Below are 27,935 nucleotides of genomic sequence, written 5' to 3'. Positions count from 1 at the left end.
GCATCCCGGAAGTTCAGCATCATTTTCTCTTTCAGGAAGAGACGCATCATCGTCAGAGCTTTGACAACAACGGGGACACTGGCAAAACATCGGCCTGCCCGGCACAAAGTCACTCTTTTTCGCAAGTAGAAATCCAATGAAAAGGGTACTCTTTACATTTTAAGCTAAAAATAATGCCTGTGTTTTTGCTGTCTTGTGTCAGTTAGCTAGCTAGCTGTTTGACTGTGATGATGTTTAGCTAGCTAGTGACTTGACACGACATGGCCTGTTCACAAGCTAATGTTAGCTCCTTAGCCTCCTTAAATAAGATTATCCTCGGGCTAACTGAGCTAGCTTTAAACGGCAGAGCTGTAGCTTAGCTGTTTTGTGCTATATTCACTGTGCGTTGGCTAAAATGACTCAGTGAACGGGTAGACGCTGTGTGTTAGCTGCTTAGCTGAATCGAGCATCACTTATCTGTTTTGCATTCATTTATCTTAGTCATGAGTCCAGGGTTGGGTCATAAGGAAATGCAGGGCTGAGGGATTTGTTGTCATAGCTTCACCCAGGAAGAAACGACTGAATGACAGCGATGCAAAGCAGCTGCATCATTTGCGAACATATTCACACCACCGTCTTTTCTGCTCTGCTTGACCACCAGCAAAGATTCAGCTTGAGCATTTTAAAGTCAGCTGCCTTGCTTTTAAAGTTCTTAGTCACAGTGGTGGGGTGGAGTCATGATAAATGGTGATACAGTGACTTCACCCCCTTCTCTAGATCTGCGATGTATTCAGCAAGCTGGCTCTTCAGCATTATACTATTACATTTTCCTGAAGTTGGATGGCCTGCAAGAGGCATTTTTTAATGTAAAGTTTGAAGCACGAGAGGACGCTTTGGGGAAAATATGTAATCGTGATGTTGCAATCTCATTTATTTAATGTCAAGCTTCAACTCGATATCCACTGTGTCGCAGATTAAACAACAAGGCAGTATTGTCACATGAGGTTCTATCAAGAGCATGACTGTCACACAAAGGAGATGACATGAATTTGTAAAAATATTGACACTACAGTTAACAACTTGGGTCAGATATCTTCCACGGTATATTTCCTAAATTGCATTCTTTGTGATTTTCTAATTGCATTGTTTCAAATTAGGATTTTATTTTGATCATTTATTTATTAAATGTTTAGCTCTAGTTAGAAGCAACAAAGACGGTCTGAGTCCTTCTCAAGTATATTGTGGTTACCAGAAAGACATTAAAGAATGCAGTAATAAAAAAATAAAATCATCATCATCTTTCCTTAGGCTGCCTCTGCCTGGTTAGAGAAGAAGTCTTTGTACCACCATGACATCACCATCTCTGACTTGACAGAGCTCCTCCAGGGCCTCAGAAGACATATTACACCACAGTTTTCACAGGGTGGGTATTGTCTTTTCTTCCGTGATTAATGAATTGACTTTGATAAATACGATAATTCATACCATGCTATGGAAATTACCTGTAATAAATCAGCATTTGGAATTGACCATTAGCCCATTTATACCCCCCCAGGACAACAGCAAGGCTATGCAGGCTTGGCTGGGTTTAGCATAGCATGTTTGTTGCCTGAAAATCTGCACTGTGTTAATGGCTAAAGTTATGGACCAGAAGTTTCCAGTTTGTAGTAAATGCAACAGATGACATGAAACATCTTGGCATGACTGAGTGTTGACAGACATTGATTTGTACCTCTGCTTATTTTTGGTACATATATGATGAAATACTTTGCTTCAAAAATGTATATATTCTATAAATACAAGCATACACAGCATAGAGCTGTTACTCTTTTTGGACAGTAATTTAAGAATTTTGCTTTTTGTTTTGTGTGAGCATTGATGTCTGTGATATGATTTCTATCTCTCCGTCTCTCAATTGTTTCTGTTCTTCAACTTATTTGTCATGTGCTGTTTTCTCCTGACAGACAAATGAAGTGACCAGCAGGATACAATGTCATCATTCCAGGTGGTAGATTCATCGCCGGGCAGCAGCGTCAGCATCATGGAAACATCCAACTTTGCCCATGTCATCTTCCAGAATGTGGGAAAGAGTTTCCTGCCCCAGGCACCCTTGGAGTGCCGTTACACCCTGACCCCTTACATTGCTCCTCACCCCAAAGACTGGGTGGGCATTTTCAAGGTACATCACACACACAAACACTGCAGCTGCTGTTACTCAGACCGTGCTTCAAAGACAAGTCAAGCCTAATCAATTAAGGGCCAGACTTTAATGAATCTGAATCACTGTTGTTACAAAGAGATATTTAGAGATTAGAATTATTCCCTGCCCCATTATGCAAGTGTTTGTGACATGGATTATGTGTTAGAGTTTTAATAATTGGCCATAGGTTTGCACTTGGCGCATTAACACGTATATCCGCCCCGACACTAATGGCTCAGCTCTTCACTACATGCCTAAAACCTGACCACAAGCTTTGGTGTGGTTGCTCTGCAAGCAGAAAGAGGAAGAGTGTACATGGTGGGCCTGTTTGCAGTAGGTCTCACTGGGGGGCAAACATTTGGTGCTCTTTATAAACCACTCTGATTCCTATTAGAACCTCTTTTCCCCCCACTTCACATGTTCGCTCCCCTCTTGTCTTTCCGTCAGTCTTTCCTCTGCTTCCTGCTAACCAAAGTCCCCCTCTCCGCTCTGTTCTTTTATCAGGGCCATCAAATCTCACACGTAATTAGCAGGAAATGTGAACGAGGAAACTTCATGTCTTGTAAAGTCAAAAGACAAACATTTTATCGTTGTTTAAGAACTGACTTCAAATCCACCAGCTCAATTAAAAAGGAATAAAGGCGCTGAGTTTATTTGGAAAAAAGTCGATTGGAAAATTTAATTATTTTAATCCATGCTAATGAAACCTGTTTGATGGTTCGCACTTCATGTCAGGAAACAAAGCAGAAAATGCGACTTTAATCCGTCTGACTTACAAGTCTGTGTTTTTGTACGTTCAAAGAGATCTTCTTTGACAGCGGCAAAATCTTGGCATTATATATATATATATACTACAAGAATAAACACTTTCAACTCATAAGGATTTACTCCTTCTGTCAGTAAATCAGCTTTGAGAGGTCAGTATTTAGCTACTCGTTCAAATAATAATCATCCGCTGTAGTCATAGTAGGAAATAATCTCCTGCTACAAATCAGTTGATACGTTTTATGCTTTGCCGTAGGTGTTTGGAAGCTCTAACCTAAAAATCAGCAGGGTGTGGATTTTTGAAATGATTCATTACTTTTTGACTCCTACTCAACACCGATGATCAGCGCTGATGAAAATGTTTGTCTTCTGTCCCGTGAGTCCTTATTTTCTCTCAGGGGCAAAAGATCTTTGCGCAGCGATGACTCGGGGAGAGAATATTTTCTTGCTCTTACCTTTCATATCTATAGGCGTGACCTGAAAGACAGAGACTAAGCACTATGGCTAACTGGCTGTGAGGATGACTCACATGGGATTGGCAGGCTCCTTTCACTTGAGTTGTGTACAGACACCCCCTAGTGGCTGAAAGTGTTCATAGCCCAACAATAAGGACCCCAGTCCAGCAAACCTGTTCCTAGGCAGTGGTGCACTCATGCAGTACTTGCATGCAGCCTATACACAGTAAACAACATCAGTGTACATTCTAATCAAGTTTGTCAAGTTCTCTGTTGTTTCCAGTGCGGTAGCTGTTTTCCCCATGCATCACTGGATAAATGAACATTTTTGCTTTCCACGGTTTGACTCACGCACATACACGGCTCCCTAAAAAAGCCCCGTGGAGGTTTTTTGGTTGTGGCATGTTTGTTGGGTCGGCAGGGAGAAACCCGTTGTGTGAGTGTATAATTAACGTGTCATCGTGCTGTTCCCTCACCCTTTGGCTGAATGATTGATAGCTGCTTCGCCTGTGATTATTTTATAACATCACTCCTGTGTTGGAATGCCACACCATACCTGACCAAACGTCAGTCAACTTTACTCTGCAATTAGCAAAATTATTGATGTCTCTTCTCTCTAAAGCAAATACACGTGACCTCACAAGTAAGCTTGGCAGGAGTCCATCGCAGTTTCTGACTTCTCGGAGATAATGTTGGAGGTGGAAGGAATGTTCCCAGCTCAGGTTTTTATGTTGACAATTACCATTTGTTTGGAACAGCATTATACTCGGTGTAATTGGTTGATGGGCCATCCACTGCAATCATGTGTCGTGCAACAACGTTATCACACCTGAAATTTTGACAAACGTTTTGAGTAGCTCAGTTGATTTATTGTTCTCAGTCGAAGCTTCCAAATGCTTTGTCAGGGTTTGGCCTATTCCTATTTTCTCCTGGATTAGTTTTCCCCTTGAATTTATTTCGCTATTGTTTATTTATTTGAGTGTTTAGCTCCAGAAATGATTTTATGTGAACATGATAACATTTACTGGCATGTGATGTTTTTATTTACTTTTTAAAAAAAATGTGAAACTTTGGCTCATTTAAAATTCATCGTAATTCAAGTAAGGTCTCCTGGTGTTTTGTGCATGCTATAATTTAACGTATAGGATAATCAATCAACCGCTTAGTCGTAATCTTATGTGATTGCTGTGTGGCAGCTTGCCAAAAGATATATTTTGTCTTGAGTCACTCATTCTCCACTTTTTGTCAGTGTAAAAATGTCCCAGAGTACCACAGGTGGTTGAGGTATCCACAGCTGAAGTGGAGTTATGTAATGTGACAAACACATATCGCACATCTGAGTTGAAGCGAGGTATGTGTGTGCGTGAGCGGCCCGAACAGGGAGCGTGCGCGTTAGCCCATGACAGATTTATGACACAGGACCTGAGTTATGATGTTCACAACGCCCTTCCATCATCTGTCACCTAACAACACATGAAATCCAGGGAATTATGCTTCCCTTGCCATTTTGTGTAAAATTTTCACCTTTTTCTCCCCCCCCTCCTTACTCTTGCTTCCCCTCCTCTTTCTCATTTCTATGAGGGTCTTTTTTTCTGCAGGCTCACGAGTCTGCGCATGTGCGCACGCAAAAGTACACCCCTGTCCTCCCGCCCTGTTCTCACACCTTCACTGCCCCGCTTTTTAGTGAGTCCAAAAGGGGCAGGAACTGAGGGGAAGGCAGAGGAGGAGGAGGAGGTGTGTGGTGGAATGAGGGGGCCGCGGTTTTAAATGTTTCCATTCTTGTCTCGAACGTTGTATGTGATCCTCCAATCCTCCTGTCAAGTATGCTTTCAGAAAAGCTTAAAAATGACAAAAATGGAATCTGCCTGTTATGTTGCCATATATGTTAATGCAAAATGTGGTTGAAATGTGATATTTTCTGGCATAATTATGCACATAATCCCCTTGGACACATTTTATTTTAGCGTGTTTCTATTTTGCGTTTTAGTCTTTGTAATGTTCCCTCAGGTGGGTTGGAGCACAGCCAGAGACTACTACACCTTCCTTTGGTCTCCTATGCCTGAAAACTATGAACCAGGAAGTACTGTGCACAGGACTGTGGTATTTCAAGGTTCGCACGCACACACACACACACACACACACACACACACACACACACACACACACACACACACACACACACACACACACACACACACGCTATGTAAACCACTATACAGACCCAGGGTATTCCAAAGTAACTCCTCCATTTTACGGTGCATATAAAAACCAGCACTTTTATTTAATAAGGGAACACAACCGCAAACGGAGGCCTGGGACCTGAGCACCTCTCAAACCACACACATACACACACACTCACACACGTTGAGGGCCTGCAAACTGGTTTTACTGGGTCTGGAATGGTCAGATATTACACAGTGAAAATATGAGAGCGTGCTGTGGTGTGTCAGGAGTCCGTAAAATTCGTTGGCTGCTGGATATTCTGTTCTCAATCCCTCTGTCCCAGAGAACCAGGCTTAACACTTAGAATAATGTGCTTCAGCTTGATCTCAGAGTGTAACTGTGGGCTGTTTAAAACTAGCATATTTGATATAAATGACCAATTATAAAGTAAATACTTATTTTTTGCGAATAAATGTTCTTGTTGCTATGCAGTGCTCACTACTTTAGTAATTTTTGTGTATTTTTAAGCAGAACAGTTAGGGAAATATTTCAAGAGGACATGTTAAATGTAGGCATTTTTGGAAAAGCTGTGACAAGCCCTACTTTAAATACTGTTTTATTAACTGAAATAGCACGAAATATGGTCGCCAGTCTATCACAGGGCTACACTTTGAGAGAAACAAGCACCCTCACATTCATACCTATGGACAATGTAGAATCACCAGTTAACCTCAGCATGTTTTTGGACTGTGGGAGGAAGACGGAGAACCTGGAGAAAACCCACACATGCACATTGAAAACATGCAAACTCCATGCAGAAAGATCCCAGGCCCAGGCCGGGACGCAAACTGGAAGTCTTCTGATTATTATATTCAATTAAAAACCAGATAATTAACACACTTCCTCTTATGTCGTTGTATTTCAGGCTATTATGTTCCCAAATCTGACGGCGAGTTTTACCAGTTCTGTTACGTCACTCATGCTGGTGACATCAGAGGAGCCAGCACACCCTTCCAGTTCAGGTCAGCCACGCCCACAGAAGAGCTGCTGACTGTTACAGAGGACGACAGCAACTCAGACATACTGGTCGTCACCACCAAGACTGGCCTGCTAGAGGTAGAACACGCCAGATTAAGTTTTTTGTTTCTTTTTGTCTATTTCTCATCCTTCTGGTTTTGATCCCCAGTACAGGGACCTATAATGTACCTGAATGTCACTGCTTGACCTCACAGAGAACAAGAAAAAGATTCCCGTTTTAAATATGATAATCTGTTCCATTATTGTGTGTCACACAATATATCATTCATCTGTTTTTAATTTAGTATACACATCAGGTTGCTTACAGTTTTCTAGTGTCTTGACACTGACCGGCTGAAGACAGAAGGATAAAAACGATCAAACTGGGTGATTTTTAACACAAAGATCTTTAAGGAACAGGTATCATTTTAATCGTTTTTTTCCCCTGCCATCCTCCCACAGCGTGTGGAGGAGGCACAGCAGGAGCGCAGGGAGCTGCTGAAGGCCATGCGTCTCCTGCAGGAGGAGAAACAACAGCTGCAGGAGGAGCAGAAGCGACTGGCCAGGGAAAGGGAGCAGGAGAGGGAGACATGCTGCCTGTTGCGGACACATAACCAGGTTAGAGAGGAGGTGGAGTGACAGGAAGAACGCATGCACAGAGGCTGAAATATGATTTTATCTGCGCACATTATTAGTGGTAACAAAAAGAAGACTTGAGTTAAGTGTCTGCACATGCATATATGATATATCCATACATTGTTAGTGTTTCTAATCAAAACGTATTTGCACAACACTGAGATTGAAAGCCAGACAGTTTTAGTGTTTGTGTGTACTTAAGCGTGTGGGTGCGTACATGTGTAGAGGTGAGCGTGCACACGGACAGACAGCCGCTATTTGCACGTGTGTGGAGCCGGTTCCTCACCAGTGATCATAGGTCTAAAAACTTCAAAGGCCTGAATTTCTGAATAATTTGTGTCCATGTTTGAACGACATACAAAGAGTTGGTGTGTGTGTGTGTGTGTGTGTGTGTGTGTGTGTGTGTGTGTGTGTGTGTGTGTGTGTGTGTGTGTGTGTGTGTGTGTGTGTGTGTGTGTGTGTGTGTGTGTGTGTGTGTGTGTGTGTGTGTCAGTCTTTCTCTCGCTTTTTAACGACCTGACTCAGTGGGCCAGAACGGAATCGGGACGCAGTTTTCTTGGGCATCTGGCGTCAGGGACGATGCCATCGCAACCACAGAGTGAACAAACATGACGTCAAACACACACACGCTCATACACATACACATGTACAAACTGCACCCCCACCCGCCTCCTTTCTTCACTGTCACCCTCGCATTCAGGTTCCACACCACAGGGCCTCTCTAATGTGCATTCACACATGCACAAGCGCGCGCACAAACACAAACACACTCATTATGCCACCCGCTTGCAAACCCTTTTAGTCTGTGTGTGGAATGAGAGGAGGGTAGTCCGCAAAACCGCCTTGCTGAAAAAAAAAAAGCCCTGCCCAGCCTCAGGGACAAACACCACTCAGTCACGCGATTCAGTGGCCACTGCTTTCTCACTGCCTATTTTCTCTCTGTTTGTTCTCTCGCTCTTTTTTTCTCCAGGGAGTTACTTTATTAGAATAGCAATGTAATAAATTGTTATTCCAGCATTGAATTATGTTTCGAGACTTCTATCTAATTTCAGTAAGAAAAATGAGTAAACCTCCCTTTTTCCCTCATACCTTCTCCATTCACTCACTCGCTAGGATGAGTCAGATGTGCTTTATGATTTGCTCATATGATAAGCACAAATGCCTAAAAGCAGCCAAGTCATGGGAGCTCAATGAATGTAGGGGAGGGGGAGTTGGCAGAGAGAGGTGCAACATTGAAGCTTGTTAGGAGTTTTGTGAGTTTCAAGCTAGTCTCTTATCGCCCCCTAGTGTAGCTCTCTGGTGTAGGTCCACAGTGAGAGCAGGCTGCTTTGAGTTAGTCCATTGCTCTTTTTTACGAAGGACAAAATTGCCATAAATTAAGTGGTAATACACACACACACACACACACACACACAGTTATTACCGTGCTGCTTTTCATTCAACAGGCATGTCCATCTGTAGATATACGACTTGTGTGAGTAGGTGTGTGTGTGTCTGTTGAAAAGCGTTTGCACTAGGTGCGCTAGCTCATGGCACTCTGATGAAAATATCCTTTGAGTTTAACATAAAAACATAAGTACATATTTTGTGGCTGCTAATTTTATGACTACGCTTTTTATAAGGTCTTTATGCACTGCTAAAGTGCTTCCCAAACGCCAGCCGTAAAAATCATACAGTAATCTAAGCACAGCTAAGCCCAGAGGGAGACAGGCCTTAGTACGGATTGGTGTGTGCATGTTCACTGTGTCTGTATTTGATTGAGGGCTGTACTCTCTGCTGTCTGTCACTGTTTGTCCTTGAATGTTTAACTGTGTGTCTCGCTTTCTTTTCCCGTGTGGGCGAGAGAGAAAGAGGGTATGTTTGTGCTCGTGCTGCAAATAGAAAGAAGGGTGTGTGCAGAGGTATGTTGCTCTGCCATGACCAATATTAGCAATGGATGATTTAACGTTTTTCGCTGCTGATTAGCAGCAAGTTTAAACAAGGCATTTCCTCAGCAGGCCCACATGGAGAACACAGACCTTATGTGATCTGTTGTCTGATAACAGCGGTTTGTTTTATGGAATTCACTGACAGGTTATTCCTGCATGCATTAGCCACACAGTGCTGCAGTTTGCTCAATGTAGGCTACTGAACATTTCATCAACTTAAATAACTGAAAGTGTGATTTACATCTGTCAAAAGCCATAATTTGTAGCTAGTGATTTGTCACTAATAAGATAAGACTTTACAGATACCCAGAGGGGAAATTCATATATTACAGCTGCACTAGAAATGAAGAAAAGTAATTGACTACAATTTTCAAAATGAATTCAAATTAAAATGTTAATTACAAGATCTTCGGTGTCATATATATACAGATTCAAAAATGATTAATCTAGTAAACCAGCATTGTCAACAAAAACTGAACCTTTAAGAAAACCGGTTTGGTGGGGTTATAAGACACTGCTCTAGTTTTATAAGAGTTTAGCATAAGAATCAGAATCCGAGTTAAAGAAAACCTTAAATAACCCCCAGAGGGAAATAATTGTGTAACATCTGCATTTCGAAAGTTGCAAAACAGCACAAGAAATACAATGCAATACAAGAAACATAAGGAAGCACTTGGGTACACAGTGTGGAGTCCCAGAGTGGAAGGCGTCACACACGGCTGGAGGGTTAGTGGACAGGAGTGGGCGGGGGGTGAATAGAAACGGCTAAGATGGCATGTGAAAACTCCCTGGGTATGCAGTGCGGATACAATTCAATATGTGGGCTGCAGCAATGTTCCTTCACATTCATGTGTGAATGTAATTTAAATTGAGCATGTAAAGCATGTATGTAGCAGAGCATGCCGTACATGCACATGACCGTTCAGCCTCATGTGGAATATTATCATCTGTTATTAATCATGAGAATTGCATAAGCTCCGAAATTACTCCAGCACTCATCCCCCGCTGCCAGGTTCAGCCTGCTGATTCAGCTGATGTGATTGGTCGCTGCGTCTGTCAGTGTGATCCGCAGCTGCCTCTTTGTCCCACAGGAGCTGCTGCGCTCGTCGCAGGGCCTGTCAGAAGAGAGGGAGGAGGTGAGGAGGAGGCTGACAGAGGCCACGGACCGGGTCCGCCAGCTGGAGGAGGACCTCCTGGGAGTCACTCAGAGAGGCCTGCAGAAGGAGACGGAGCTGGATTGGTGAGCAGAAAATGCTAACGTGTTACCATCAATCACCCATCTCATGAAGACATGACTGTTTAAATACATGTGTTTAAGGGAGATTTCTGACCTGCCCTCTGTTTCCTCTGCATCTTCATCATTTCACTCATCTCAAACTATTGATTAAGTGGAACACACTCCTTTGTGACACAGTAAAAGCTGAACACCAGTGTCACAAATATTTGTAGAATATGACTGCATGCTTAGGATACTGCATAGAAACATATCCACTTACCTTTGCGGCTTTAATAGATTTTCACTGCATCTGGTGCCTCCCAGTTCATAATTCCAGACTCTGTATAGACACATTAACAACAGTTTAATTTCTAAAAAGTAACCAAAGAGTCATTCTCCACTGTGCCTAGCTGACACACAATGAGTCCTGATCCATCTTCAATGCCCCCTGCCTGTTTTTTGCTTAGATTTGTTGAGAATTTGTAATATAATAATGCTAAACATGAAAGATAATTGAATGCTTACTTTCAATATTTAACGTTCCAGTCTGCGTGACCGTTTGAAGAAGCTGACGGCAGAGAGAGACGGTCTAGAGAGCCAGCTGAAGAATGAGAAGGATGAGCGAGATCTCTATAAGGTGAAAGAAAGCTTTATGCATTAGAAGACTGACTTTTTATTCCCTAGCCAACCTGTGTATTCCCATTCCAGTCTGACTTGACATGCTCTGTTCCTCTATTGTAGGCCCACCTGCGCAGCACAGAGCTGGAGAACACGAAGCTGAGTGCAGAGCTGCAGATGCTGAAGGCGGTAGAGCTGAACCGAGAGGTGACCATCGCTCAGTTCCAGGAGGAGCTGGATAGGCTCAGGGTCTGCGTTGCCCAGCGAGATAGTCTGGAGAAAGAGCTGCTGGCACACAAAGCAGACAAGGTAGTAGCGGTTGTTTGTCATAATGCTGAGCAAAAGTGATATAACTTCTGCCAATGTGGAATACATGTTCTCCTAGATGCATGTGTCTGTTCATTAAATAAGTTATGCCTCATGTATTTAGGCAGAGCTGGCCCGTGTACGTGAGCAGCTCCGTCAGGCTGAGGAGCAGCTTCAGGCGTCCCGGCAGCAGGCCTCCCTACTCGCTTCGGAGCTCCGCGACTCGGCCAGCGCCCGAGACCACACGATGACTGAGCTGTACCGCGCCCGCGTGGAGGCTGACAAGCTCCGCGCCAGTCTAGCTGATGCTCAGGCAGAGTGCCAACGCATGGAGAGCCAGCTTGACCGCATGAGGAGCACTGCACAGAAGGAAGTGGTCAGTGTCCAGCTTCCTTAACGTTAATCTGCCTCTTTAAACCGGGACTGTGGGAATTCAGTCGCTAAACATGGAAAGGAATTTTCCCGAGGAAGCTTTCACAGTTTGATTTAGCTTTTCATGTGAGAGTGAAAGATGCTGATGCCTCAAGCACTCTGACTTTTAAAAGTGAACTATGTTTGCCATTTGAATAGAGTGCACATTGTGGGAATGAGATTGTATTTTAAACTGATATTTCAGTAGAACAGTTTTTTTTTTTTTTTTTTAAATTCCTTTTTATTGAGCATCAACAGTATGATACATAATCACACAAACAGAAGAATCACAATGCCCGTGTTTATATTTTAACTTTTGTCCCACCCCCAAGAACATGTTGGACACCAATCCATAAAAAAACATATGATTAAATGAGATGAAACTGGATATGTAAAAAGGAAAAAAAAAAGAATATATATATATATATATATATATATATCCACAAAAAATAAATAAATAAAAATAAATAAATAAAAGACAACCTATGCCTAGACTCACCAAGATTGAAGCTGTGCACTAGCCCCGACATGGTTTACATGGATTCAGTCATAAATACAAATATTGATGCAAGATAGCCGCAGAGTGGTCATTAAGTGGGTACAATTTTAAGTTTATTTAGATGTTTCAACATTGGACCCCAGACAGTGAAGAATTTGTCCTTGGAACCCCTGAGGGTATATTTTATTTTCTCTAATTGTATGAACTGTGTCAGGTCGCTAAACCACAAAGATGCTTTCAGTGGATTTTTTGATTTCCAATGCAATAGTATTCTTCTACGTGCCAGCAGCGTCGTAAAAGCAATTATGTTTTTGTAACCTTCCCTTAGTGTTGCGTGTTTTCTATCTGAGGTACCAAATATGGTCATAGCTGCGTTGGGTTGAAGGTCTATATTCAATGCTTCTGACAATATTTTAAAGATGGCAGACCAATAGGTAGCCAGGGCTGGACACGACCAAAACATGTGTGTTAAATTAGCAGGAGAATTTTGACACCTGTCACAGCTTGCATCTGTGTTAGGGTAGATTCTAGCCAGTCTTGCTTTGGAGTAGTGAATGCGATGTAGAATCTTGAATTGTATAATACTTAATTTGGCGCAGGAAGTGCTGTCATTGACTCTTAGAAGAGCACTCTCCCAAGTGTCCTCTTCCAAGTCTTCCCCCAGCTCATTCACCCAGTCTGCTCTGATCCTTGCCAGTGTTGTGTTTTTTAGGGAGGTCATACATTCACTAATCCTTGAGATAAGTCTTTTTGAATTGAATGGGGATTTCAACAGATCATCTAAACCAGAAGGTAATGTTATGTATGGAAAATTGGGATCCTGATGTTGAAGGAAGTGACGGACTTGGAAATATCGAAACAGGCTGGATTGAGGAAGGCCGAATTTATGCGATAGCTCATCAAAACTTGCAAAAATGGAGTTTATATACATATCCTTAAAATTATGAATGCCTCGTCTCTGCCAAAGTCTAAATTCCGAGTCTAACCTAGCTGGCTGGAAAAGATGATTATTATGTATGGGACTTAGATAGAGAAGGTTTTTAAACCCAAAGTTCCGTCTAAGCTGAATCCATATTTTGAGAGTGTTTATGACTATAGGATTATTAGTGTACTGTAAGAAAGAGATGGGAAGATTGGAGGTGACCAGGGCTCTAAGAGAGGTGGAGATGCAAGATGCAGCTTCAAGCTGACACCAGTCTGCATCAGGTGTATTGAGCCAATACATAATTTTTTGGACATTTGAGGCCCAATAATAATGACAAAAATTTGGAAGGGCTAAACTACCTTGATTTCTGGGCCTCTGCAAGATTTCTAATCGTATTCTAGGTTTCTTCCCGTCCCATATGAATGAAATTAAGGCCTTATCAATAGATTTAAAAAAAGATTTAGGAAGATAAAGAGGAATACATTGGAACAGGTAAAGAAACTTGGGGAGCACATTCATTTTAATACAGTTCACTTTCCCCGCTAGGGATAGATGAAGTGGTTTCCATTTCTTCAGGTCTAATTTGACTTTATCAAATAGTAAACAAAAATTTTCTTGGAAGAGATTTTGCATGTCCCGTGTAATATTAATGCCCAGGTATTTAAAGCCATTTCTGGACATTTTGAATGGTAGAGTACCATCTTGTATTAGAAGAGCCAGATCATTAATAGGATAACATTCACTTTTACTAAAATTCAGTTTATACCCAGAAAAGATGCCAAATCTCCTTAGGGCATGGGTAATATGGGGAACACACAACACAGGGTCAGACACATACATTAACAAATCATCTGCGTAAAGCGATACTCTATGCTCTCTCCCCCCCTATGAATCCCAGTGATTGATGGGGATGCTTTAAGTGATAAAGATAAAGGCTCTATGGCTAGGGCAAATAACAATGGACTGAGTGGACAACCCTGGCGGGTGCCCCTTGACAACTGGAAATATTGTGAGCGCTTACCATTTGTGGTTACAGAGGCTTTAGGTGAGGTATACAAAAGTTTGATCCATGTTATAAAATTAGGGCCATATCCAAATTTCTTTAAACAAGCAAATAAATAACCCCATTCTACCCTATCAAATGCTTTCTCTGCATCCAGCGCGATGACCACTTCTGGTACCACGCTGGACACAGGAGAGTGGATAACATTTAGGAGCCGCCGAATGTTTGTAAATGAATGTCGGCCTGATATAAAACCAGTTTGGTCGACAGATATCACATCGTGTATTGTGGTTTCTAGGCGTAGGGCAAGGGCTTTGGCCAAGATCTTCACATCACAATTTAAGAGAGAGATGGGACGATACGAGCTACATTCTGTGCCATCTTTACCTGGCTTCAGCAAAAGAGTAATCGATGCTTCAGTCAATGTCTGTGGGAGTGACCCATGAAATAAAGAGTCATTAAACATATCAAGTAAAATTGTTAACAGTTTATCAGAGAACTTTTTATAGAATTCTATAGGATACCCATCGGGGCCTGGTGCCTTGCCGTTCTGCATTGCCTTCATAGCAGTTACGATTTCTGTATAGTCTAGTGGACGCTCAGTTTCAGTCCTATGAGCTGTTGTTATAGAAGGAGCCTGGATGCTGTTAAAGAAATGATCCATGTCAGAGCAATCATTCGTCATCTCTGATGTATACAGATTTGAGTAAAATGTGGTGAATATTTCTTTTATTTCTTCTGGATCAATAGTTAGTTCGCCGTCTTCTTTCCATATTTGTGGGATTTGTTGAGAGGCTGAGTGGCATTTAAGTTGGTGTGCTAATAAACGCCCGGTTTTATCGCCATGTTCATAGACATATCCCCGTGCTTTTAGTAGGAGACGTTCAGTAGAACAGTTTTAACGACAAATGTCTTGTGGTTCAGTATATCTTAAAAATAGTTTTTGGTTGTGTTATCAATCTGTGTTGCCTTAAGACAGATACTGATATGAAATTCACATTCTTCATCTTTCTTGCATATTTTCTCATCTTCATGTCCCTCTGATTCAGGGTGTTGGGACCAGTGGGGATCTGACGCCCAGCATGATGGTGGTCTCAGAGGCAGAGGCTGAGCTGCAGAGGGAAGTGGAGGAGCTGAAGCTGCGGCTCCACATGGCCGCCGAACACTACAAGGAGAAGTACCGGGAGTGTCAGCGCCTCCGCAGACAGGTTGCCAAACTGAACACAACGGAGTCACAGGGAGTGAGTACTGCGTAGTGAAAAGACACGGAGCTGAGAAGAACTATTATATGCAGGTTAAAACAGTAGGAATTACATTTTCTATTCATATCTTTGCAGGAGCCAAAGAGAAATGCATCCACTGAGACAACACTGGAGCCTCTGACCCCCAGTCCAGAGTCTCCTACATCAGGTACACACACATTTAAGTGCAAGAGTAAAAGTATATTTTTAAGTACACTACCAGTCAAAAGTTTGGACACACTTTCTCATTGAAATGAATGAGAAAATGTGTCAAACTTTGACTTGTCACTGTATATATAAATACATTTTTTCAAAAACAAAAGTCCAAAATTTCCTTGACTCCAAAGTATAATGATCCTGAAACAGTTTTGAAAACATTTATAAAAATCCTGTTCATTTATTCACATGGATAGCTACACGGTTGATATATCAACAGTACATACGGTTTTGCCTGTCTGACAAAGTGTTTGTAGACGTCTGAGAGAAGTGCATAATATAAAAGTGAGCGATACAAGATTGTCCACTGATGATCTCCTCAACTGATCACAGCGCAGCCCTAATAAATCACAGACTTTACAGTAAGTGGTGTGACTCACTGTTTCTAGACTGGAGAACATTTTTTCAATGTCTTTTTTTGCAGTTGCTATTCCATGTAGCACAGCAAGTTGTGGCACATTTTATGGAAATTTTCAAAAAAACAATTCTAGGAAATGCACAGAATTGGTAACAAAAGAAAGAAACAAGTCTGTTTTAATAACATGTCATTGCGCCCATTTGATAAAACCCCTAACCCCTGTAAAATGAATGATTGGTGACATTTCAGTGGAAAAACCTCTGAGATCCGACAAAGTAAAACTGTGACTCTCGCTTTTATAGTAGTGTTTTTATTCTCCGATTTTACTTATCTTTACAGAAAATAAAAACTTATCTGATTGAGTTACGCATAATAAATCCAGCAGAGCAGGGAGTGTTGAGCTGACTGACTTTGTGTGTTTTTACAGGAAATATAGCCGCTGCAGTCCTACAAGAAGCTGCGGAGATGACAGTCACTCCAGAACTCAACAAGAAACAACCCACATATGCTGACAGACACATCAGCACAGAGAAGGAGGAAAGACAGAGAGAGAACACACCGAAGGAGAAAACTGAGGCTGAAAGGGAAGTGAAACGAAAGGAAGCCAGTGAGAACAAGGAAAATGAAAAAGAGGAGAAGAAGGAGAGCCTGCCAGAGGAGAGCCTGAGGATGACGAGCTGGGTGGAGGTGGAGAACGAGAGGCTGAGTGCCGAGGAGAACGGCGAAGGGGAAAGGGCACCAAAGGCAGAGGAAGTGAGGGATGGTGTGGAGGTGGAGGGGAGGAGCGTGGAGGAGGCAGAGCAGGAGCAGACCCGCTCAGTGGAGGAGGAGCTGGCGATGATGGAGGAGAAATGGAGGGAGCAGTGTGCAATCAACGAGACGCTCAAACAGCGACTGGCCGACGAGGAGGAGCGATTCAGAGTAAGAGGCAGACATCCACACAAACAGCAACTCAAGATTTCTTAAAGCTGAGAAAGTTATGACTGTTAGGACACCGGATGATATAAGGGAGCACTGCTCTCCTAACAGTCAGTGGTTGTGTACATGCCCATGAGCAGGATATACCCCCAAAGCAAACTCAAACTGCTTTCTAAATATAGGTCAGAACACGCATTCTCCAGTGTGGCCAAAGTGAAATGAAACATACCGATTCTGTTCCTAAATACCCATTTTTAATGCTGCAGATTGTTCTGTAGCCTCTATTTTCAATTTATCTGTATATTTTCTGTCATTGGTTGTGCTCACATACGCAGAAAAAAATCCAGTCTGACCTGATTTGTGACCTTAGGGATTTAAGTTGATAACTATTTTCTTGACTAACAATTTTCTGTTTTGTCTCAGTTCATGTAATCCATAATGGGTCACAAAATAGTTTAAATGCTAATTTTAAATACCCAGAACCCAAGAACACATCTTGGAATAGGCATAAAGCAAAACTACTACATTTACAGTATTACAGAACAGGAGAAACCAGCAAATCCCCTCATTAACGGGGTTAGAACCAGCAAATATTCTTTAAGTTGGCTGGAGGACTGTCATTTCTAACAGTTTATTTTGGCTACGAGTCTTAAATCATCTTTTTGTTTTGTTTTTCAGACTCTGTACTTAAGCATGAGCGTTGTGTCTCAGTATAGGACTACTAGCTACACTGCACTCCAAAGCTTCACTATAACCACCCTCAGCTCTCCCTTGTTGTGGGGTCTTGGAAGTGAAATGCAGCCTCATCAGATTAGGTTCACATTACCGTGTTACACTCTGCACTGCAGCTATGCTCATGTGATTGATTTGGGCAGTAGAGGATATTTTACCCTAGTGGATTTTGGCAAACCCTCACCACAGCATCACCATGTTTGACCCATTATGTGGTACCCTGTGGGCAATGAGTTGTTTTTTTTCCTCAACAATTTTCATCATTGTGTTGAATGCAGATTTTTTGTTCATATCTTTCCCAGGACCTTTGGTCTGGAACTCTACCAATTAGTTTGTTTATGCGTTTCCAAACTGCAACAAGGGCTCACTGTTTCTAAGACTTACCAAAGGCTTGTGTGTTTTGGTGAGTCCTCTGGGTTGCAGTCATGAAGTCTTCTCTTAATTGTTGATAAAGAAACATGGAAATATCCAAGTCATGTGCTCCTCAGTCCACTTGGTAGTTTGACATTTTAGAGTTTTCCTGTATTTCTCCAATATTTCCCATTTACTAACACTGAATTTACGCAGCTGCCCAAGAAACCAAATGTCCTTGTACTTTTGCAATTTGGCCACTGTCTGTTCAAAGGATTATATCACACATGTTCACTATTTTTCCTGTATTGACGTGACTTGAGACTTGGCACTTTAATGTAGCGTCCATGATTTATTTCAAATAGAAAGCGCTGAAGAACAAGAAATGCGCGACTGTCCAAATACTTACTGTCTGGACCGTAGGCACTGCATCCTTGCCACAGATGAGCCGATGTGTGTGGTATGTGTGCGTGATTCAATAGCACACTTGCATTCGGTGTGCGGACGTCTGCCAAAGCACCTACTGGCATTTAATCTCCATGAGTGAGTGTGTGTTTATCGGCGCTGTAAATACAACTCTCCCTTGACTTTGATAGAGTCTCCTGTCTGAGGCGAGTGCCCTGGGCCCCGAGCTGCTCTTAATGGCCCCGGAGACTGACAAGAGAGGCAGCCGCAGAACGCCATGCTTTACGGCTGTTTACATCAGCCACCCAGAGGATGGAGAGAGGGAGAGGGAATGGATGCTGAGAGACAGAAGCGGGAGGGGAGGGAGGGCACAGAAATACGCTGCCGCTGACTCCCTTCACCTGAACTTAACCTTCTAATGCTGCGCCGTAAATTTATGAACGAAGGGGAGGACGAGAGAGGACAAAGGGAGATGAAAGAGAATGAGGGGGAAGCCGAGGAAGGGAAGTAAATTTAAGAGTGAAAACATTAGTATAGACAGGTAGACACGAAGCAGAAAGAGAAGCCACAGGAGAGGAGGGGATTTGGAACCTTTGAAATAAGGTGAAATGAGAGAGGAGCAGGCAGCCAGCCATGTAAACTATCCCACAGGGTCAGCTCTGTTAGAGAGGAAGAGATTTATTAGGATCCCCTGGTCTGCCTCAGCTTACCCTGTACGCAGACATTGTTTCTTTTGGTTTTGGTGATGTGTTTTACAGTAAGCACCATGCGTCTGACGCTACACCAGGTTAAATACAAAGTATATATTTTGCGTCTGTGCGTACCGGTATTCTTCTTCATCAGATGACGCCAATTAGAAGCAAGAAAAAGGAAAGAAGTTTTCTTTTTCAGCCATATAAGATGTCTCCTTTCTGTTGTCTCTGAGTGAATCTGTCACTTTGAATTTCAACAGTTAATTAATTAGGCAATTAGTTAATGATCTGAAAATGAATTGACACTCCCTCTGGTTATTGATCAATTTGCTAAAATGGCATTTTGGTTGAGTTTGTTCTCTGTGTTAGTGAACTGAATTTCCGGTCCCCATCAATCAGCGAGAAACTGTAAAAACAGGAAGAATCGTTGGATTTTTACTTAACTTTCCTTCAGTACTTGAACTAATAGTGTGTTGGTTCTTGCTCCATGTGGAATGTGAACCAAATCTAAGCTTAAAATCTTGATATTTCATCAAAATCACTGTATTCTACACATCTTGTTTACAGTTTAGTTTAAATTAAGCTCCCTGCTCTGACTTGATTCAGTAAGAAAATATAATAATTTTGAGAATCTATGATTTATTCAGCTGTGACCAAAAGTCACATGATCAGAACAAGAAACTGAGAACTCAGTCATTGTATGATTTCCGACAGATTAAATCTTTAGACAATTTGTGGCCCTCAGTGGTCGATTTGTAGTAGGCAGGCAGCTGACGTAGTGTTCACTTGTTATCATAGTTACAGTGATGTCATGCTGCATCTCGCAGTGATACGGAAATCCTTAACAAATCCGTGGATCCAAACTGTAAGCCGCATCACCGTCAAAATCTAATGAGTTGGTCCTTGTGTCATTTCTGACTTTCCCTGAAAATTTCATCCACATCCGATTGTCCGTTTTTGAGTCCTGTTGCTAACAGATGGACAAACCAACACCTATCGTCACATTACTCCGCCGCGTTCCTTTGCAGAGTAATTGAGGACTATTTGACTAGACTGGGCTGAACTACAGTCTGTGTTAACACAGACAAGATAGGACACCAGTATGGAAACAATTTATCAATGTAAGTAGTAAAATATTGATAATATGCAGAGCCACTATTATTTCCTAGCATTGATTACGGTAAATAGTTGTTTTCAAATTTTGTAAAATAAATAATCAGCTATATTCTACTCAATTTATTCTTTGTACAGAAACTGCTTGAGGTCCAAAAGGTTAATAATAGTGAAGATCAGTCTTAGTCCATCTCCAGCTGTTTTATTATCCAACCTCTTTTATCTTTGTACTATAGTGAAGCATTGAGCAGCTCCAGTACAACAAATTCCTGTCTCTCCATCTTTTATATGTAAGCGAAGCAGCATGACCTAATATCTTTAATCACAATCACCTTGAGACTGTCCTTCATTATCTGTTTGCAGTTTTACAATTTCAGATAGTTAAGTTCTACCTTTATTAGACAGCTGACATGAAAAGTATGACAATAAATTAGCATGGCTGACAGATGAGGGATGAAATTCAGCAAAGATCCTGGCTGGATGCAAACCAGGGACATTGACTTTTACTCTGTACCATTTCAAAAAAAAAATCTCAATGGCTATGGAAGTAGATACAGTCATTTTGTGGTCCAATATTCAGAACTCTACCTTGGTGTTTTTTTTCTTATCTTTGTGTGTGTCCTGTCTCTAGGTGCAGATGGCAGAGCGAGCCAGTGAGGTGACCGAACTGAAACGCAACCTTGCCCAGGCTCTTCGAGACAAAGAGCAGCTGCAGGAGGTAAAGCAGCACCACCAATAATAAGTGAGCCATGTCTGAGCTGACTGTCTACTGCTGCAGATTTCATTAATGAAACTGACTAAAGGTTATAGTTTTGAAACTGTAGAAATTTCCGTCTCAACATAGAGCTAACTGACAGTCAAAATCACATACGGAGATAATGTAGACTCTCAAGTGAAGCCCATAGCAGTGTCGTCACTTTCAATTATATGCGGTTTTTGTGCAGTGTATGAGCTCTCTCTGTAGCTTTTTCCTCTCTACTCAACACTCCTCACTACCCACTAATTAATACACCTATACTTGCTTCTTTCGCCCATTGGTACAGTGCCATTAGACAGTGCAAATGCCACACAACGTGTCTGTTTCACCTTCCCAACCCTGGTTTAAATGTTAAACCTGATAGCAGCGCACTAATGAAGTCATCAAGAGAGGAGGTCAGGGAGGAAAAGGGAGAGGAAGGAAGGAGGAACAAAATGGGAGAGGGTGAGTGCCTCCATCAGCAACGCTAAAGCAGAGGGAGCCAGAGTCTGACACCCATTACAGTAATGAGTAGGGTACTAATGCTCTTGCTTCAGATATAATCACAAAGGGCAGAAACAGTGTAGAGGGAAACTAAACTCAGAAGCCAAAGTACTTACTCACCTTGTGGTTGCAGCAGTGAAAATGTGCTTTGGAAATGTTGAGTGTTTTACTTATAAAACTGGTCTTATCCTTATAAGGTTTACACATTTAGGATGTTATGAAAAACACACAAAAATAAATGTCCATCATCTGGACACGACACTATTAATGACGAATATAGAATCTAAAAATCTGGATACAAAATTTGACCTGACAAGTATGTAAATATGTATGCAGGATCACAATATAAGATATGTGAAATGGTAAGTTTGACTGCTTTAACCCGTTGCGCTTCAGTTGCGCTTCAGTGTCCCGCCCGCGGTACACTTTGAGATCTGCATAAGCAATTTGCTAAATGTCTGAAACTGCAAACGCGATTACACAAACACTATACGCCGATGGAAAGCTTAGATTCTCATAAATCCGCCGGTATAAACCAGTTTCAGATGTGATTACCACAGTGGGTAATATAAACACATTTGTCAGACAAACAACGAATATCCATCCATCCGTTCTCTATACACGGCTTCAACACACACAGTGCGACTCACATTTCCGGGTTCATTATTACACACAGATGAAAATATTCCACAAAAAACGGCCATAATCCAACCTTGGACATCCAGACGAAACAAGCCAATAACATATTTTGTCCAAAACATGTCCTGAAGTCGGTATATAATCCACAAATAGGTCGTTTTCAAGGAAATGCACCTCGCGATGCGCGTCCAATATTCCCCGTATTTCTCGTCATATTTTTATTTACAAATAGAATATTAGCAATTTTTTGTACTGAAAATGGCTGGAATTGACTGCAGCTTAAAGGGTTAAAGGACAGAGTAAAATACTACATGCCATGTACAGGGTGGGCCATAAGTTTCCATATGTAGGAAAAATAAACATTTTATTGTATTGTATTTTATGTTGAACAACCGTTTTTATTTATATAATGTGCTCTATCCATCGTTTCAAAAACACATATTAACGTGTGTTTCCACTGTTGATGAACTTATATTAGCACAGTTGAAGTTATGCTTGTAATGGCGTTGGTGATGCGTTCCTTCAGATGACTTGTGTCTCGTATCTTCACCTGATACACCATGGCCTTCAAGTGCCCCCAAAGATAGAGTCAAATGCATCTTCTAGGGTGTCTGAGACATATAAAAAAAATTACATTATGCATTTTCCTATGTATGGAGACTGATGGCCCACCCTGTCTTAAAGCGTGGTTTAACTGTAACTGTCATGGATGGATGCTGCCTCCCGCCTTTTCTCCAGGAGCTGCAGCGTGTCGTGTCCAGACAGAGGGAACAGGAGGCTGGCGCTCAGGGTGCTGAGGTCAGGCAGCCCATGGTGCTGCGCTACCCACTGCCCTACCCACAGGACCCCTCCCCTCCACCGCTAGTACCACAGAGGCCCGCTGAGCTGCAGTACGGCAATCCCTACTCCACCGACACCACAAGAGGTGAGACAGGATAAAAGGGTTCTTTCTTGCTGTACCTCTGCGCCTCTCTGTGTTCCCTTACTTATACAGAGTGTCCATAAAGTCTGTTTATAACTTTAAGAATTTTTTACAAAGGCAGTTGATGTGATATCTTATGACGCCGTCTTGATGTGCTTCGTGCAGCTAATGGTGGTCATACAGAGCTGTATTAAATGAGGTAGAAAAAACTTTGACAACCACTGATTACAATAAAACAAATTGATTAGTGCACAGGTGTGTCTTAGACTGCCCACAATAAAAGGCCACTCTGAAAGGTGCAGTTTTGTTTTATGTGGGGGGGTCCACTCCTCTTCAATGGCTGTGCAAAGTTGCTGGATATTGGCGGGAACTGGTACACGCTGTCGTCTACGCCGATCCAGAGCATCCCAAACATGCTCAATGGGTGACATGTCCGGTGAGTATGCAGGCCATGCAAGAACTGGGACTGGTGTCTAATCAGCATCTTGATATGGCACACCTGTGAGGTGGGATGGATTATCTCAGCAAAGGAGAAGTGCTCACTATCACAGATTCAGACAGATTTGTGAACAATATTTGAGAGAAATGGTGATATTGTGTATGTGGAAAAAGTTTTAGATCTTTGAGTTCATCTCATAAAAAATGGGAGCAAAAACAAAAGTGTTGTGTTTATATTTTTGTTGAGTGTAAATTCTTAAAATTGTAAAGACACTTCATGGACACCCTGTATTTTCCGGCTGTTTAAACCACAAACCTTCCACGTGCTGCTGTTGTTAATAGACCGGGTGGATGTGGCGCTGTCTCCTGAGCACATGCCCCGTCCTCCACCTGAGGCTCCACCCTGCGCCCATCCCTGCGCGCCCCCAATCACACCTACCAGACCCAGTCCTGGAGCGCCGGGCTGCGATCGAGAGGTGGTCTGCATTCAACCCTCCCGCAGCACGAGTCCTCCTGAGAGCCTGGAGCATCCGCCAGAGGAGCCACAGAACGTAAGCATAAACCAAAGGGGAACACTGCCTCTTAACTAGAAAGCATGTTGGTATGATGTCCCTAATTGGAATTTTGCGAGGAGTATTTGTAGCATAAATAGCGCATATATGAATAAATGTATTATTTTTATGTCCGTAAGATACAAGACCATAATTGATCACAGCGAGCGGCGTGACTGTGTGACATACTAATTGTGATCCGAGTCTTTTGCTCTCCTGTCGCCTTTGTGTTTCGCAGCCAATGAGTCCCTGCCTTGATAATCCCTCATTTACTCGGCCTCTGTCCGTCTCGTTCTCTGGAGTGCTCCTCCATAGCTGAGGAAGGGAAACGCGGTTTGCCCTTAAAAGACGACGCTCGGAACTCATTTGCATAAAGCTCTAATTAATGTCACTCCTTCAGGGCTCAAGAGAGATGAAGATAACGAGAGCTGGGGGAGAGTAATTAGGGGAGACCTGAGATCAGTTCGTGACTGTCGGATTATATCTGTGGTTGTTTGGGTGCAAACTGAACAGAAACTGGTGGAAGTTTACTGTATGCTAATCACCTAATAGAAGCGTACTGTAGCTGCACAAACTGTACCTACATGCACTTCTCTGTTCTGTTATTTCAACCCATCTTTAACTGGCTCTGTGGACTGCATGTGTGTGCGCATACTGCTCTGTAATCAGCCCTAATTTTCCATCCGTCTGTGTGTTAAAGGTGGGTGATGGGGCTCAGCCAGCCTGTGACCATCAGTCCAAAAGACGCAGTGAAGCAAGGAGCAGCTTCTGCTTCGACTCCAGGTAGCACACTGATTCACAAGCAGAAAGAGTAATGTCAGAATAGCGATAAAGAGGGAAAGAAAAAAAAAACACAACGATGCTGATAAAAACCAACAGTGGGGGTGTGATTCCTTTTCCATGTGTCATTGAGGTTGTGAGCCAAACAGAGCTAATATGAAAAGAATGACAACATAGAGTGGGGAGGTGTCTGTGTTTTTTTTTTAATCATGTCTTCGGCTGCAACTAATTAATATTTACATAATAAATTCTCCAATTATTTTTAAGAGTTAACCCATTAATCATTTGTCAGTATTAATTATTAAAGCTGCAGTTGGAAGAAATCCGGAAAAGACAAGGCAGAGGAAGAAAAACTGAGTTTGAAATACAGCTCTCCCCTCTGTCTTAGTCTCCTCCCAGCAGCCTTTAAACACCCTACAACTAAAGCCTCAAACGTTCTAGTTTACTCTCTAATGACGTGTTGAAGGATTATGATGCAATTTTTGCCCAGTGACGCCCAAAATAAGTGTTCACCTAAGCTCTAATCGTAATTTTGTAGCACCCATCTTGATGTCATTAAATGTCTTTTGTCCATATTCCAAATTCAAAAATACTCAACACTAATTTTAAGAAACTGTATGTAACGTATTTTGAGGTGGATTTTGACTTACAGGTGATGGAAACACCTTTTTTTCTGACATTTGACTCACATGACTGATGAGCTGTCTCTGCTTCTTTCACTACCGTCGCCTTGAGCATGAAAAAAATGTCTAATACCAGAAGATATGAAAGAATAACTTGTCCGATTAAATGCAATTCTTTCTTCTTTCTTTTTTTTAATGATGAATGTGCCGCTGCATTCCGACAAAACTTTGCAGCCTATTTTATTCGCTCCAAAGCAGTTAATCAGTCAGATCAAAGCCTAATTTGCATTTTCTTTTCCGTCTTTTTTTGTTTTTTGCAGAATTTTAGTTTGCTTCAAATTCACTTGACAGTTTCATGAAAGCACGACTAATAAGTCAGCAAATTATGACATTTAACGGCTGAAACCATCACATTATTTTTGCTTGAAAAATAATTCAGATTATCAAAATAGCTGTCAATTATCTCTGTCAGAGAGAAGCAACCTCTACTGGATCACTTTCATTCCCATATATGCAGCATGCTACGTATAAAATGTTGTTGGAAATTACATACATTTAGGGACGTAGATCACTTGAAGGCAGCATGATTTGTCAGTTTTTTTACCCCCATGCACAAAACGCCAGCAATAGCAATAGGTAACGCAGTTGCTTAATGCTAGTGACTCAACAGCTGCTTTTCAAGAGGCAGAAATTTCTGGCTTTCATAAGTTGCTTTCTGGTCCGAGGCCTGGCCCGCTGGAAAGTCAAGGCACGTTTTCACTTCATAACCGAGGAGAACGATGTTGTCGAGCTGTTGATTTTGCAACACAAATTCCTCATGCTAAAGCCAAGAACTCTGCGTTTTTATACAGTGGGTGAAGCAACATTCATGTTGAAAGTCATAGCTTTCATTCTGCTGTTTGAGATGATGAAAAAGGACCAAATTGTGGGATATTATATGTCATTTTTCTGTCACTTTATGATTTCAACAACCTGGAAACTCCCACATTTCTATCTCTCGCTCATACCCACCACTTTTTCTCCTCTTCAGTACTGACGTTCACAAGCGCTGCCCGCTATGCGAGGTGATTTTCCCGCCACACTTTGAGCAGCGCAGCTTCGAGCAGCACGTGGAGAGCCACTGGAAGGTGTGTCCCGTCTGCTCCGAGCAGTTCCCCCTCAACTGTCAGCAGCAGCTCTTCGAGAGGCACGTCCTCACGCACTTTGACGGCCACGTGCTCAACTTCGAGCAGATCGAGTGAAGGGCGCCGAGGGCAAAAAGCTGGGAATTCTGTATGGGTAAATGTGTGCCGTCGGCTTTTAGTTCATTTTGATCGGGGTTCAGTTGAGTTGTCTCGTTAATATACAATCATTAGCACTTTCTTGCAATCGTAAAGGTCTGAAGGATCGTAGTCGGCTTCTGAGAAGGAAGCAGCACTGCGGCGGCTGCTCCGCTAAAGTTTATGTAGGGTAGCTTTCACATTAATACACAATGAACAACGGATCATTAACGTTTGGGAGTAGTGCCATGATCCTTTACTTTTTATCATTTTCTGCTCATCGTTTTGCTTCAAGGGACTAAAGCACCATTTGAAGTGCATGCATATATTCTCTGTTCAAAAACAATCATGGCCACATAATTTCTTCCTACTTTTTGAGATGAATTGTAGCAGAAGGTCTAACTTGGGCTTTGAGGCGGGAAAGAAAACATTTAAATCTGCAGCAAGTGATAAAGCAGCCAAGACAGTGCGTCATCTTTCCATTGTATGGTAAGACAGGTAAGAAAGTGATTTTTTCAAAGTGTAAATGCAGAGTGAGAGCTGAATATGTGACATGTTAAAGCGTCACCCGAGTGTGTATATAAAACTGAAGAACCATGTGCTGTACTGTTGTACGTATGACGGTGTTTTTGCGAAGGTGGTTTCAACAGAATCGGCACTACATTTTCATGTATCTGCACTAAATAAGGCTTTATTCTGAATGTATTGTACATAAAATGAAGATAAGTTGTGGAGAGACCTGTGAATTACTGTCGTGAACCCGCCTCCCTTCCTCATTGTTACGTCCCTCATGTTTTAGTGATGAAAGAAGGATGGACAAATGACGTTTTTTATTATTTTCTTTGTGTGCACTTTCTGCTCTTAGGTCAGTCGTAAGAAGCTGGGCCGAGAGAAAACAAACCATGTTTTAGGCAAATAGACCGCAGGACTCGGATTTACAGACACTTTTATTGTTATGTACTTTCATGTTTTAAAGTTAGGACTGTGAAGAAAAAGGTCACTGCTTTGTGCGCAAGTCTGTCAGCCCTCATGACTGAATGTCATTTCTATGTTTGTCTTCACAGGGCTTCACACCACCGCTTGTCTATTTTTGGGTCATTACAAAGTGTTCCCTGACAGTGTTGTATTCAGGCTTTAAAAACTGCACATGCCCAGTAATCACAAGGCAAATCTGTATGTGTATGTCACGTGTCCAATGCAGCACTTTTCATGTGAGAATGTCTGGACGGTGGTTTAAGTGTGTACTGCAAAGATCTTTATGAATAAAGTAAGCTTGTCTAAATGCATCTTCTTCTACTGTTGTCCTTCATTTGGGTTGAGAGAGGAAGAAAGATCT

General features: G+C 42.0%; 1 protein-coding gene across 1 annotated transcript; it reads left to right on the top strand.

Moving 5' to 3' along the window:
• Window position 1: 1 nt before the first annotated feature.
• Window positions 2-27,885, top strand: tax1bp1a (Tax1 (human T-cell leukemia virus type I) binding protein 1a). The gene is made up of 18 exons (XM_022194219.2): window positions 2-145; window positions 1,288-1,402; window positions 1,944-2,158; window positions 5,407-5,509; window positions 6,488-6,678; window positions 7,042-7,197; window positions 10,235-10,383; window positions 10,906-10,996; window positions 11,101-11,286; window positions 11,408-11,659; window positions 15,171-15,362; window positions 15,459-15,531; window positions 16,364-16,857; window positions 20,779-20,865; window positions 22,765-22,951; window positions 23,729-23,937; window positions 24,638-24,720; window positions 26,371-27,885. Exons 3-18 carry the CDS (start codon window positions 1,970-1,972, stop codon window positions 26,579-26,581), a joined length of 2,853 nt encoding a protein of 950 aa, XP_022049911.1. The 5' UTR covers window positions 2-145; window positions 1,288-1,402; window positions 1,944-1,969; the 3' UTR covers window positions 26,582-27,885.
• The last annotated feature ends 50 nt before the right edge of the window (window positions 27,886-27,935 follow it).

This window comes from Acanthochromis polyacanthus, chromosome 11, assembly GCF_021347895.1.
Source record: "Acanthochromis polyacanthus isolate Apoly-LR-REF ecotype Palm Island chromosome 11, KAUST_Apoly_ChrSc, whole genome shotgun sequence".
Lineage (NCBI taxonomy): Eukaryota > Metazoa > Chordata > Actinopteri > Pomacentridae > Acanthochromis > Acanthochromis polyacanthus.
This window is presented reverse-complemented; position numbering and strand designations above follow the sequence as displayed.